At 51.5% G+C, this 15474-nt stretch overlaps 1 protein-coding gene across 1 annotated transcript; it reads left to right on the plus strand.

Moving 5' to 3' along the window:
• Nucleotides 1-201: 201 nt before the first annotated feature.
• On the plus strand, nucleotides 202-15344 carry LOC149916725 (uncharacterized). Its single transcript, XM_090145748.1, has 6 exons — nucleotides 202-580; nucleotides 2666-3880; nucleotides 5282-5352; nucleotides 11062-12918; nucleotides 13177-13246; nucleotides 15169-15344. The coding sequence occupies exons 1-6, from the start codon at nucleotides 202-204 to the stop codon at nucleotides 15342-15344; spliced, it is 3768 nt and encodes a 1255-aa protein (XP_090001874.1).
• The last annotated feature ends 130 nt before the right edge of the window (nucleotides 15345-15474 follow it).

A 15474-nucleotide genomic window follows, 5' to 3' on the forward strand; every position in this document is an offset into this window, starting at 1 on the left:
CTGCCGCAGTGCGCTGCGGAGCCCGCCGGGGCTCTGTGACGCGGGCCGGCGTCGCGCCCCAAGGCCATTGTGACGCGGGGCCGCCGCGAGGGGCCGGAGTCCCCCGGAGAGAGTGCCGCTCACTCTCGGGAGAGCGGCTCCGCGAGGAGGACGCGGCTCCCCCGGGTGCGTGCGACCGAGCGTCTGCGCGAGGACGCGGCGATGAGCGAGGAGCGGGAGAAGAAGGACGACCGCCAGCCCGACGCGGGGCTGCCACGCGTGCGCGACCGCCGACAGGTGCGGGCCGGGGAGGGAGGCGCTCGGGCTCGGCCGGGCCGCCGGCGGCCGTCGAAGTCGCCGCCGCGGGGGACGCCGGCCGCGCCTTCGCCGCCTCCATCCCGGTTCTCCTTCTCCCCGCAGGTGGTGCCGCCGGGCGGCCGGAGCCCGGGCTCGTCCCTCCGCGGCGTCCGTCTGCCGCCGCTGCCCGGCCCGGAGAGCGCGCGGGCCTCCGGGAGCCGCCGCGCACAGGTAGGGAGCCCGAGGGAGGCGGGGCCGGACGTCTTCCCGCGCCGCGTGGGGACCGCCCTGTGCCGGTGCGGCTGTGGGGAGCGGGGCGGCAGCCGCCCGCGGGCTGAGCGCTGCCCTCGGTGCTGCGTGCGGCGCGAGCGGCGAGGACCGCGCTCACTCGGCCTTTCTCCTCGGCTTCTCTTGCAGGCGGGCGGGCGGCAGTTCCTGGAGTCGGCGACCGGCGGCGGTGCCAGTGGCCAAAGCAGACAGCCTCAGCCACCCTTGCTGCCTCGCTTAAGGCGGGCGGGGCTGCCGGCAGCAGCACCCAGGCGTGCAGCAGCAGCTTCTGGGGTCTGCAAGCTGCCTGCTCTGCCAGCGGCAGCCTCTTCCACACCATCTCCAAGTGGCAGAGCACGTGCCGTGGGCATCAGGGGCAGCAGACTCCCAGTCCTTGCCCCGAGACCTCCGGGAACCTTGCATGTCCAGGACGGGACAGCAGGGGCTGAGAGCCGGGGTGCAGCCCTGGAAGTCTCAGCTGTTCTCGGGCGTCGCAGTGCCAGACCCAGACAGAACTACGTGGTGTCCCTGAGCTGTGCTGCAGCCGCAAGCCCAAGAGCCGGAGTGCAGCTGGCAGTACCAGGGCGCCAAGCACCTACCAGCAGCCTGAGAACACCAGCAGGAACGGCCCAGGGACTGACCACCAAGGCTGGGAAAGTCCACGCAGCTTGGAGAGATGCTCAGGAGGGCAGCACAGACACTCGTGCTGCCACTACACCATCTTCCAGAGCAGCTCAGAAGGGCCCAGAAGGGCAGGCAGGCGGCAAAGAGCAAGACAAGGAGCCCCTGCCTGCATTAGTGCCTGAAGATGCAGGCAACCTAGATTCTCCCAAGGCTGCACACTCTCCAGAGGAGGCCAATAATGCAGTGCTGTTCCCAAGAGTGTGTGAGGGGGGAGAAAGAGACGTAACTGCCACCACCATGCCTGAAGCCTTCAAACAAGCTCTGGGAGCAGCACTGAGACTGCAAGATCCCAGAGGGGTCAACCAGGTGGCCTACAGATGTTCTCCAGTACACCCAGCAATCTGGAGAATTCGGGATGAGGCAAGGAGGGAGCAGATGTTGTCCAGCTGGAACATCTCCTGGCCAAATCTGAGCATGCTCAGGCTGCTAAGACCCCAAGCAGCACATGCCAGTGCCAGTGCTACCAACAGTGCTCAGGGTATGCTGGACACCTGCACCACAACAGTGATGGTGGAGGGCCTCTTTCCTGCACCAGGGGAGCTCCCCTCCTGGGATGCTGGAGTGCGGGATGAACCGCATGATTTAGAAGAGATTGTTGAGACAGGAACTGCAAGACAGTCATCTGGTGACCTGCAGAATGCATGTCTTGCCCTGTCTGATGAGGCAGAGACAGTGTGTTCAGCTTCTCTTCTGGGCGCTGGTCTTGGGCCTGCAGGACAGCTTGAGCCATTGCCTGCATCAGTGCCTGAAAATGCAGAAAACGAGACCACGCACTGTCCAGAGGAGGTCAATGCAGCACCACTCCTGTCAGCATGCAAGGGAGGAGAAGAAGAAATAGCTATGCCTGTGCTGGAATTGTCCAAAGAACCTCTGGGAGAAACACCAAAACTGCAAGATGCCAGAGAGATCTACGGGGAGACCTATGGATATTCTCCAATTTTCCCAGCAATTCATAGAATTCAGAATGAGGCGAGGAAGGAGCAGATGTTGTCCACCTGGAACATCTCCTGGCCAAGCAACGAGAGCATGCTCAGGCTGCTGAGACCCCAAGCAGCACATGACAGTGCCAGTGCTACCGACACTGTTGAGAGTATGCTGGAGACCTGCACCACAACATCGATGGTGGAGGGCCCCATTCCTGCACCAGGAGAGTTCATATCCGGGGATGCTGGCGTGCAGGATGAACAGCATGATTCGGAAGAGGCTGCTGAGACAGAATCTGCAGGACAGTCATCTGGTGACCTGCAGAGTGCATGTCTTGCCCAGTCGGATGAGGCACACACCGTGTGTTCACCATCTCTTCTGGATGCTGATCCAGGGCCTGTAGAACACCTTGAGCCTCTGCCTGCATCAGTGCTGGAAGATGCAGAAAGCTCAGATTCTTCCGAGGCTGCACGCTCTGTAGAGAATGCTGATGCAGCATCTCTCCGCTTGTCAGTGTCCGAGGGAGAAGAAGAAGCTATGCCTGTGCTGGAATTGTCCAAACAAGCTAAGGGGGAACCATCAAGACTGCAAGATCCCAGAGAGCTCTACAGGGAGACTTATGGATATTCTCCAATTTTCCCAGCAATTCGTAGAATTCAGGATGAGGCAAGGAAGGAGCAGATGTTGTCCACCTGGAACATCTCCTGCCCATGCAATGAGAGCATCCTCAGGCTGCTAAGACCCCAAGCAGCACATGACAGTGCCAGTGCTACTGACACTGTTCAGAGTATGCTGGACACCTGCACCACAACATCGATGGTGGAGGGCCCCATTCCTGTGGCAGGGGACCTCCTATCCTGGGATGCGGGAATGTGGGATGTACACCATGATTCGGAAGAGGTTGTTGAGACAGGAACTGCAGGACAGTCATCTGGTGACCTGCAGAATGCATGTCTTGCCCAGTCTGATGAGGCAGAAATATCACGTTCAGCTTCGCTTCTGGATGTAGGTGCTGGGCTTAGAGGACACCTTGAGCCATTGCCTATATCTGTGCCTGAAGATGTGGAAGACTCGGACTGTTTCACAGCAGCGCACTCTCCGGAGGTGGCCAGCGAAGCACCCTTCTTCCTGTCATTGAGTGAGGGAGAAGAAGGAGAAGAACCAGCTATGGCCATGCCTGAGTCCTCCAGTCAATCTCTAGGAGAACCATCAATTCTGCAAGATCTCGGAGAGATGTACTGGAAGGTCTATGGATGTCCTCCAATTCACCCAGCAATCCGGAGAATCCGTGACGAGGCAAGAAGGGAGCAGATGTTGTCTACTGGGAACAAGTCTGAGCCATACAGTGTGGGCATGCCCAGGCTTCTCGTGCTCCAAGCAGCAGATGATGGTGCCAATGCTGCCGACACTGCTTGGGGCATGCTGGACATCTGCGCCACTACATCGAGGGCAGATGGCCACTTTCCTGCCTCTTGTGATTCCCAAAGCTGGGGTATTGGAATTAAGTATGCAGAGGAAGCGATCATTGACGATGCTGCCAGTGATGCCAGCACCGCTCACAGCATGCTGGATGCCAGGGACACTGCAGTGATGGCTGAGAGCATGCCCACGCCCTCCTGTTTTTGCCCTGATACCATGGTGGGTGTGGAAGAAGAATGGGAGGACAACCGTGAGGAAGAAGCTGCTGAGGCAGTCAGTGTGCCACCAAGCATTTCTCATTCCTCAGCTGGTAAGATGAAGACAGCAGCGGCTCGCCGCCGGATGCCAGCTGTCATCAGGAATGTGCTCCGGGCTCTGCGCAGGATTTGCACCTGCAGCTGCATCAGGGGACAGCAAGAGGAGAAGCACGAGGCTGCAAACACCAGGCAGCACCCCAGAGATGCCTAATTCCATCTTGTCAGTGTCAAATTATGATTCCATCCTGTCAACGTAGAATTCTGATTCCATCTTGTCAACATAGAATTCTGATTCCATCATGTCTACATAGAATTCTGATTCCATTTTGTCAATGTCGAATTCTGATTCCATCCTGTCAACGTAGAATTCTGATTCCATCTTGTCAATGCAGAATTCTGATTCCATCCTGCCAACATAGAATTCTGATTAAATGCCATCTTTATTCTATCCTGCCTGAGTGCTGTCTGATCTGTCACTCATGCATGGTTGGTCTCTGAGTGCGACTACTGGGCTCAGAGCACGGGGCAATGGATCCATGTGTCGGTGGTGGCAGCAAGTGCAGAGAGCGTGGGCGTGCAAGGGAGAGTGATTTGTGACTTGCAAAGTGTGAGCTGGCTGAGCCGGTGTGTGTGTGAGGTGGGCTGCGATGAAGGGGGTGAGGGGCTCTGAAAGGGGCAGCCCTGGTGGGAGAGCACCGCTGTGCCTGTAGGGGTGAGAGCACGGCCAGACACCTACCTAGAAGGCCCATTTGGGGCAGCTTTTGCTGAAGGGGCAGTCCTTTAGTCCAGACGCCTTTAGTCCACTCTAGGTCTCCATTTGCCGTTAGACTTCCACACTGTCCATACAGGAGAGTTATAAGGAAAGTTTGCAGATGCTATTATCCCTTGATTGCACAGTTCATGAATCTCCAATCCTCCTGCCACAGGCAGGGCCACCAACCTCCCCATTTAATACTAGTCCAGATTGCCCAGGGCCCCATCCAATCTGGCCTTGAACACCTCTAGGGATGGGTTTGATGGGATCTCAAAGATCACCTTTTTCCAACCTTGTTTCCACCCCCCAAGGTGGACTGGGTTCCCTACCTCTGCATCCGTCTCTTCTGCCTCTGGATCAAGCCTGGCCTGGAATGTTTCCTGGAAGAAAGGAGTCTTTATAGGAAGCAAGAGGGAGATAGTCACCACCATGGATCCAGCATGATAGTTCAGTCACTGATCTTCAGTAGTGGTGGGTTGCCGAGCATTGTTGTTCTGTTGGCGATGACAGTGACTACAGCGATGATGGCAACTTTTCAGTGGTAGTACAAACTTATTTATAAGTCCAAAGTCAGCTCTCTTTGGAGTGGCAGCTTCTGGCTTTGGGATCTCAGAAAGAACCCCTTTTGTTCCTTTCTTCTGGGCCTTGCCAGTAGATAAGAGGGAGCAGGGAGGTGCCCACTTGTATCTTGCCTTCACAGGATACAATGGTATCATCGCCCAGTCTCATAGCAAGCTGGAGTTATTTGGTCACAGGCTATATCTTCCACCAGTAAGCAGTCCTGAGCACTCCCTACCAAAGGCAAACAGCTAAAATTGTCCACACAGTGATGTTGATTGCCACACAGCAACACCCATCACTCATCTCCTAGACAAGGCAGCCTTATCACAAGAAATACCTCAGGAAGCAAGCTTTGAGCCAAAAAAAAAAAAAAAAATCAAAGAATTCTCACACCACCACGTGGCTCAAAGATTGCTTGAAATGAAGCATAAGTGACCCTCCATGGTGGTGAGGAAAAGAGAAAAAAGAAAGTAAGAAAAAAAAAAAAAAGTAAGCATAAGGGAAAAGAGGAGTGGGAAGGGGGGTTAAATGTTACAGTTGTTATGAAGAATTTCTTGGGCTTGGTTACAGAGGTTGCCCTGATTTGTTGGACTTGTTCATCATCAGTTGAAGTGGTTACAAAGTACATGGAGGATACAACTCCTTGTATAAAAGTTGAATCAAACATGGAGCCATACAAGAAACAAACATAAGAGTTGCAACAGCACAGGAAAAAGGATACGTTTCTCCCGTGGGCAATTTGTTCAGCAACATTTTCATTATCATTCCATTTTTAGACAACAATTAGAGTCATTCAATTTGCCACAGACACCACCTGTGACTCTTCAGGAGTGGTGACACGAACGTTCCATAATGAATAAAAATTAGAAAGTGAAAAGAGACAACTGTACATTTGGCAATAACCATACCTTTAACAATAGCCAATAATATTAAATCAGTAAGTAAAACAAATAGAGCTATTTGTGTCAGCTGCTTTCCCCACCCAGGAACTCCCAGTGTAAGCCAAGATCCAGATGGGAATTCTTCAGTAGAGGTTGTGGTGTTTATGAACACCCATACAATATTACACTTCAGTGAATTCATCAAAAGCGTATCTAGTCCAATTTGACAATATGTGGACTTGCCATGTAATGTTTTCTAAGATGATTTAGTATCACGAGAACTCTCCACTTGAACATTTCCAAAGCAATTCAAATGCTGAGAGATATAAATCTTAGTTTGGCAAGTTCAAGTATTGCTACAGTCTACAGAATTTTTCACAGGATAGTGTGTGCAGGATAGTCCACAGTATAAACCATCAAGAGGAGTAATCCCAGAAACATACACGTCTCTTATCAAAACTTAGACACTTTCCAACAACCATGTTTTGGATGGAACTCCTGGACTGGTGTGACACTGAAAAGCATCAGTGCAAAAGGCTTTACGATAGATTTCTTTTGTGCCCACATCTAACAGATATTAGATGGGTCTCTTGATTCATTTCCCAGTTTGTTAGGAATTTGGAAACACTGTGGAGGAGTCACATGCAAATCATAATCAGTTTGAAAAAAAGGGGTGAAAGAAGGGGTCAAAAGAAATGGTATCACTGTGCAGGGAGTACCAGTAAGCCAGGATGACCTGTAAGAACTCTGAACCCAGTTGTGAAATTTAACAGATCCAAGGACTGATATCAATCACCACCCACACTCACAACAATGCAAAACACAATATGATTGCAACCAAAAAAATGTAATTAAGAGGTATACTCAGTATTCTAGCATGATCAAATCTTCAGTATTTCTGTCACAAAACACAAACGGTTAAAATCAGCCTTAAAATTAGCCTTTCTGTCAAGTGCCCACGGGGATCTTCTGTAAAATAAAACAAGAACCAACTTGCCCTTTTTGGGCTTTGTAAATATGGTTAAAAAATGAGGGAACAATTGAGGAAGTGTTGATTTCATATTACTTTTTTCGGGGTGTCTTTAGCCTTCCAAGGATATTTGGTAAGGGATTCTGTTAAGGTTAGGGAACTGGCCTCATGTTAGCTGAGTCAATCGCACAGGCTGGCCAGGGAGATAAGAGTGTTTCCCTGGCTTATCAGCCTCTGGATCATGACTCACAGGGGTAATTGGCAAGAGTGGTGAGGCCTTTAGACACAAGGTGTTAAATGGAGGATCTGGTTTCCCTTTGTGGTAAGCTTTCTAATGCATCCACCCTTCACTGCCCCCACCCCGGTCACTTGGGAGGGGCGAAGACATCAGTTTTTTATTGGATAGCTGCTCAGGTTTTGCTTTCCAGGTCTTGAGCTTTTGTTCTGGCCACCACTTAACTAATTTCTCTAACCTGACAGTGGGTATTCCATTCATCAGATCTCACGGGGCATCCTTTTGCCAGCCCAGTGTCCAGAGACAATTACCTTTATGATCAATATTCCGCCTATCTGTTTTTACTGACAATGAAACCCTTCCAGTCCCACTGAGCTTTGGGCTAGGTGGCCTGGGGGCAAGGCTGACCGCTGCAAGTCTTACTTCCCTTGGCTCAAATTTACTGGCGGAAGAAATCACTGACCCATATTTTCTTCCATAGTTGATTAACTCTTGGACAGCCTTCTTCCACGCCCATACGTCCCCTGACTGCAGATGGTTAGATGTTACAGTTCCTTCTAACGCTGCCCGGGTTCTCTCTCCCTGACACATAGCTTGTATCTTTCCTTGCAGTTGTATGCCTATGGGTTTCAATGACTCTGGAAGCCCCCTCATTAAAGCAGTCATTCTCTCAGGATCAACAGGCATCATCATAGGTGATTCGTGGTGTGGCTGCAGCTTTCTATCATACATCATTTGGAGACAAGCAGCCTTTTGAACGCTCTCTACTAACTGGTCGACTGTTCCAGTAATAGCAAGAGGGTATCCCTTTTCTAGAGGATTGAGACCACCTGCCCAATAGGCAGCCCTCTGTGTTAAGGACCAGGGAGCACCATTGTTGCCAGTAGTTAAAAATACTCCTGGTCCCCAGTAACCTCCCGCTTCCTTTTCCATTAGCTGTATCTGGTCTCCACCAGTGAGACTAACCCTCCATACATACTCATTTTCTGACTCCTTTGGAGAGCGGCTGAAATCTTTTTTCAATTTTGCTAGTTCAGTGGCTGAGAAGGGAATTCCTTTAACATTCATTTGAGGATCTAGATCCTCCCTGTTATTGAATGCATATTCGGTTTTTATCAAAGGGTGCATCTGGGCTGGAGAGGCCTCTAATTTGTCTAGCCTTGCCTTCATTTCTTTCAATCCTTCTAGAGGGTAGATTTTTTCTTGAGGCAAACTATGGGCGACAGTATCGCTATTTTCTTTATACCTTAACTGCTCCTTCAGAACCCCTAGTAAGGGAGCTGCGTCATGCTTTTCATTTTCTAATGAAACAGGCCACAAGGGTAATCCATACCGTATGACATGGTGAAAAAAACCTCAAAACTGACGGGTTTGACTGAGATGGGCAGCCACTGCTTTGGGAGAGACTGGCAGATGATAATTGCTTGTGAATCATTTGTTTTGTAAGTATATATACGTATGCATGTATTATTAGCACTACTGTAATTTCTCTCTTATTTTTCTGCCTTAGTAAACAGTTTTTATCTCAACCAAATCATTTTTTTTCTGATTCTCTCCCCCATCCCATCTTTTCAAATAAGTGAATTTCCAGATTTGGACTTAAAATTTGCTGTCATACAAGCACTAACATTTTTGTTGTATTATGTAGATGTATGAGCAAACAATTCTCAAAAAATTACTGCCATGTCTACTTTGCTGCCAAATTTATATCTTCATATAAATATTTACATTTTATAGACATTTCCATTATTCCACATATTATGCTATTATATATTTACATTTATATACAATTACTATTTACATTTTATAGAAGACAAAAATCCAGTGACACTATTTCCCACTTCCTATATAGTCCAGTGACAATATATTTCCTATTAATAGAAAAAATGCCAATATAGGCATCTGAAACTATTGCAGGTTTCAAATGAAATAAGTTTTTAAGTAATATATCTGAACAAATTTCCAGGAGAAAAAAAAAACCAGCCTTTTTTTCCAAAACACAAGAGAGTGTGCTGGCAGGATTTTAACTACCAGCCATGGTGGTCTCAATTTATACACTGAATAAGATTTTCACTCTAGTGCCATGGCTATTCAGGAGACGTGTGTATGCTTAACGGGGCTGGCTGGCTGCACTCCACCATGCTGCTCTTTCACTCTCCCTTCTTAAAGGAACAGGGATGAAAATACAATGAAGGAGAGCTTCAGTTGAGATAAGGACAGGGAGATCTCTCACCAAGGACCATCGTGTGCAAAACAGACTCAAGTTAGGGGACGAATGTAAGTTTCTGTCTGTTAATAGCAGACTAGAGCACTGAGGAACTAGAAGCAAACTAAAAACATTTTCCCATTCACTCATTCTCTTCCAAGTCGTCCCCTTAAGTGGAGCAGGGAACTGGGGCTATGGTCGGTCCCTAAAGCTCTGATGTTGCACCACACAGGGTCCCTCTCACGGCAGCCATCTTTTCTAAACCAATCCCTCACGGGCTTCTGACAGACTGCAGCTCTTCAAGCGCTACTCTAAAGTGGCTCCGTACCCCGGAGTCCATCCTGTAGAAACTGCCCCACGGGCAGCACTTCCCCAGAGCTTCAACACCACACTCTCCTCTTCAAGAGCAGCAGCTGGCCCAGCCCTCCTGCCCCACCGCGGCCCTTCTCCATGGCCGCAGCTCCGGCCCGGGGCTGCTCCTGTGGGCACAACATGGCTGCGGCCTCCTGCAGGCCGCGCCTACCATGGGCTGCTTCATGGCTGCAATGGAGATCTGCTCCGTGTGGTGCCCACGGTCTGTAGGGGCCGGCCTGTCATATGTCTCCTGCTTTCCTCTTCCCTTGAAACAGAGGGTGAGGTATCTAAATGGACTGTTCATACCCTTGTTTGTCTTCCTCAGCGATTGCCACTTCCTACAGCTTCTTCACGTGGTCCCTCTGCACTCTGACCACAGCACAACTCCCTGAGATGAGGCCACCCCAAATACCCTTCAAACAACATCTGGTCAACCACATCCTCTCTTGGGATGTGCTTCTGGGTTAAAATCTACTATGTGCTAAAGGCATACTGTTTCTCCAGCCCACGGTGGTCACAACACGTAGCACATCTTCATGCTGTGTAGCTTTCAGCAGAGTTGCTGTGTCCCTGTGGCCACGCTGCAAGCACTGCTGAAGGCTGCACACTGTCTTTCCTTGCTGCCCTCATTTGCCTGGTTGTCTGTCTCTTCACCAGCTGATTGCTGAATGAGGGTTTGAGACCCACTAGTACCATCTGTGGATAAAAGGTGTAGTCTCTTCCAGCCAGCCAGGAGCAAGCTATCACCCAGAGCAGCCACGAGGATTCTCCAAAGAAGCCTGGGAACAGCTACAACAATTGCTGTGGCTCTGTGTGTTGCTCCCAGTCTTAATAATCAGGCTTAATGATCTTCTTAAAATACAGTGTTTGCAGTGCCTCTGATATGAATCAATGTTTAAGAAGGGCAAAAAGGGCTGCTTACTGCAAAACAAATACTCGCACAGAAAGATTAGGCATTTGTTTAGCAAGCTTAATTAAAAAGCTCTACTTGGTGCCTCTTTGAGGATCTAAACTCCTTGATAAAGAAATAACCCGTTTTTCCAGTTATAGCTTCCTTTTCTTTGTAAGTGGTGAGTAGTTTCAAAGATCAAAAGGCCAAGTCTCATAACGCCATCTTAATTTGAAAGATATTTTAACATTCTGATAAGCACAGTTTTGGAATGCTTCATTTTGTTTGCCTCACTAGTCAATGTGCAAACTTAGGGTAATTAAACAAAGTGATATTTCACAGTCAGTCTTTGCATTTAGACAGTGAATGTGTAAGTTTAAATAGGAAAATCTACATACTCTCGGGAGAGCGGCTCGGCGAGGAGGACGTGGCATTAGAGGCAGCAGACTCCCAGTACTTGCCCCGAGACCTCAGCACACACCGCAGATGTTGTCCAGTTGCAACACACGGTGGGCAAACTCTGTGAGCGTGCCCAGGCCCAGTGCTGCCAACACTGCTCAGGGAAACCTGGGCGTACGCTCCGCGACATCGAGGGCTGAGGCTCAGATTCCTGCCTCTGGTGGTTCCCGAACCAGGGATGCTGGAGTGCAGGTTGAGCTGCAAGAATTAGAAGAGACTGCTGAGAGGGAATCCGCAGGATGTTCACCTGGCAAACTGTGGAGCGCATCTCTTGCCTCACCTGATGAGGCAGGCAGCATGCCTTCGGCTTCTCTTCTGGCTGCGGACCCTGGGCCTGGAGGACACCTTGAGGCTTTGGCTGTAACAGGTCCTGAAGATGGGGAACACTCAACTTCTTCCAAGGCTGAATACTTTCCAGAGGAGGCCAATGCAGCACCTTTTTTCTGGCGAGCATGCGAGGGAGAAGAAGAAGAAACGGCTACCACCATGCCTGAATTCTCCAACCAGTCTCTGGGAGAAGAACAGAGGTTGCAAGATCCCAGAGAGGTCTACGGGGAGGCATATGGATATCCTCCAGTTCACCCAGCAATCCAGAGAATCCGGGATGAGGCGAAGAAGGACCAGATGCTGCCACACTGGAACATCTCCTGGCCAAATAGCATGAGCGTGCCCCCGCTGCTAAGGCCCCAAGCAACAGAAGACAGTGCCAGTGCAGCTGACAGTGCTCAGGGCACGCTGAGCATCTGCAGTGTGACATCGAGGGCTGAGGGCCAGTTTTCTGCTTCTGATGATTCCTCAGCCAGAGGTGTTATAGTCCAGGACTCGCAGCTAGAGTTGGAAGAGGCTGCAGAGATAGAAACGGCAGGACAGTCATCTGGCACCCTGCAAGTTGCATCTCTTGCCCCATCTGATGAGGTACACGCTGTGTGTTCACCATCTCTTCTGGATGCTGAGCCAGGGCCTGCAGGGCACCTTGAGCCTTTACCTGTATCAGTGCTGGAAGATGCAGAAAGCTCAGATTCTTCCGAGGCTGCAAGCTCTGCAGAGGAGACTGATGCAGTATCGCTCCCCTTGCCAATGTCCAAGGGAGGAGAAAGAGAAGAATCAGCTATGGCCATGCCTGAATCCTCCGGACAAGGTCTGGGAGAAGCACGGAGACTGCCAGATCCCAGCGAGATCAACAGGGAGCCCTCTGGGTACTCTCCTATGATCCCAGCAATGCGGAGAATTCGTGAGGAGGACAGAAACGAGCAGATGTTGTCACACTGGAATATTTCCTGGCCAAGGAATGTGAGAAGCCCCAGGCAGCGAAGGCTCCAGGCAAGAGGTGACACATTCAATAATGTTGGCGCTCGTCAGGGCATGCCAGGTATCTGGCCCACGACATCCCGGGCTGGTAACTGGTTTCTTGACTCTGGTGACTCCAGAAAGTGGACTGTTAGACTGCCAGTTATACTGGAAGAGTCCAGTGATGACAGCGACAGTGCTGCCAGCACTGCTGAGGGCACGCTGGATGCCAGAGACAATGCAGTGAGAGATGAGGGCATGCACCCGCCCTCCTGTCCTTGCCCTTCAACACTGGAGAATGTGGAGGAAGACTGGGGATGTGACTCTGAGGAAGATGCTGCATCAGAGGCAGTCAGCATCACATCCAGCACATCCGATGAGCCATCTGGTGAGGTGGAGGCCATTTCTTCAGCTTCATCTGTAGCTGCAGATCCCATGACTGAGGAGCATGTGTCAGCATGTGAGGGAGCAGAAGATGTGGGCCCTCAGCATGAGGTGAGCAAGGTCAGCACCAGGCATGAATTGGAGGCAGAGGCAGGAGTGGTGCCTGGAGTGTGCGCTGTGGGGAGATGCCTGGAGATGCTGTCTCCTTTCCAACCAGCTCCATGCATTAGGGTGGACAGCCCCTCTGTTATTCCTGCCTTGCCTTCAATCAAAGGGGCCTGGAAAGGGGATCCCTCCCCTGGACCCCTGGCACCCACACCATCACCAGCCAGTGGCATACAGGTGTGTGGTTTTGTTCTCTTCACACAGGTTTCTGCAGAGGCTGAAGAACGTGCACAGAGCTCCGTGTGCTTCAGAGATGCACCGGAGGATGGCCCAGGTACATCCCCAGACAGAAAACAATCCCAGGGAGGGACCTGTCAAGCTCAGATGGCCCACCAAGTGGCATGGAGGCTGACAGCGTTCCATGCGCTGCCATATCCAGGCCAGTCCTCCCAGGGAAATTCCATGGTGGTGGGTGGCACGGCCAGACACCTACCTAGAGGAGACCAGGAGTGTCCCAGCTGGATCAGGGCTCCTCAGGTGTCTCACTGCAAAGGCTTGGGTATTCCCTACATTGACATCATCATTCCCCCTTATGAGGATATCATCAGTATACAGATAAATCCGGACACCGTGGTCCAACGTGAGCTTCTCCAGCTTCTGTGCCTATGCTCCAAGCGCCAGAGTGGGCGAGTGTCTGTACCCCTGGGGTAATCAGGTGACTGTGCATTGCACTCCCTCCAAGTAAATGCAAAATTGATTGTCCTCCACCTTCTTCAAGGGGACCATAAAACAGCTGTCTTAGGCATCAATGGCAGCCAGAAAGGGATGAGCCTGTTCCTGTAGGGCAGTAATCAATTCTGAAACATTTGGGGCAGCTTTTGCTGAAGGGGCAGTCTTGGCCTCCAGATGCCTGTAGTCCACTGTAAGGAACGTGTCTGAGCCATACAGTGTGGGCACGCCCAGGCTTCTCGTGCTCCAAGCAGCAGATGACGGGGCCAGTGCTGCCGACACTGCTTGGGGCATACTGGACCTCTGCAACATGACATCGAGGGTGGATGGCCACTTCCCTGCATCTTGTGCTTCCCAAAGCCAGGATATTAGAATTAAGTACACACAGTAAGAGACCATTGACAGTGCTGCCAGCGATGCCAGCACTGATCACGGCATGCTGGATATGGATACCAGGAACACTGCAGTGATGGCTGAGAGCACGCCCACACTCTCCTGTTTTTGCCCTGATACTGTGGAGGGTGTGGAAGAAGAATGGGAAGACAGCCATGAGGAAGAAGCTGCTGAGGCAGCCAGTGTGCCACCAAGCATTTCTGGTTCTTCATATGGTGAGATGAAGACCATGCCTTCAGCTTCCCCTGTGGCTGCAGGACCCAGACCTGAGGGACATTCATCTGCATGCAAAGGAGCAGAAAGTACAGTCAATTTCAAGCACAAGGTGAGGGAAGTCCATGTGGTCAGGACCAAGTGTGAAATGAAGGCAAAGACAGGAGCTGTACTGGAGTGTGCACTGTGGGGAGATGCCTGGTACTGTCTTCTTTCCATCCAGCTCCATGCAGAAAGATGGACATCCGGGGTTACCCCGGCTTACCTTCATGTGAGGGGCATGATTGACAAACCAGGAGAAGATAACCTGGAACTTGGAGTATTGCTGGCAAGGAACCTACAGGGCTGGTTTTGCTCTCCCCTCACAGGTTTCCGCAGAGGCCAGAGGAGGTGCACAGAACTCCAGTCGTATCAGAGAGACATCAGAAGATGTCCCAGATATGTCCCCAAATGGAGAGCCTGCTGAGCCTGATCAGCCCTGTGAGCAGCTCGGAGGCTGGCAGCACTCCATGCGCACCATTCTGCTGTGCCCAGGACAGCTTTCCCTCCCAGGGAAAAGCTGTGCTAGGGGAGCACGCAGGTCCTTGCCTGGTGCCCACCCTGCCCCTTGCCTATTGCTATCTGTCTCCCATAGCAACCGCTGCCAGACCACATGCTGCCAAGGTTTCTGCAGAGGACAGAGGACCTGCACAGAGCCCCAGGTGCTTCAGAGAGGCACCGGAGGATGGCCTAGGGACGTCCCCAGACAGAAAGCCATCCCAGGGAGGGCCTGCCCAGCTCAAATGTCCCACCAACTGGCACGGAGGCCAGCAGCGGTGTGCGCCCTGCCATATGCAGGCTCATTTTCCCAGGGAAAACCCATGTACAGAGCAGGCAGGGCCTCGCCTCTGCCCCTTGCCTACAGCTCTCTGTCCCCCTCAGGTTCCGCAGCCGCACCACACGCAGCGGCTCGCCGCCGGATGCCAGCTGTCATCAGGAATGTGCTCCCAGTTCTGCGCAGGGTTTGCACCTGCAGCTGCATCAGGGGACAGCGAGAGGAGAGGCACGAAGCTGCAAACACCAGGCAGCTCCTGGAGATGACAAACCCAGTCCTGTAGATGTAGAATTCTGATTCAGTGTTGTCTTTATTCTCTCCTGGCTGAGTGCTGGGCTCAGAGCACGGGGCAATGGATCCGTGTGTCGCTGGTGCCAGCAAGTGCAGAGAGCGAGGGCGTGCAAGCCATCCCA

Source organism: Phasianus colchicus, chromosome 9 (genome assembly GCF_987193195.1).
Source record: "Phasianus colchicus chromosome 9, bPhaCol1.hap1.1, whole genome shotgun sequence".
NCBI classification, from domain to species: domain Eukaryota; kingdom Metazoa; phylum Chordata; class Aves; order Galliformes; family Phasianidae; genus Phasianus; species Phasianus colchicus.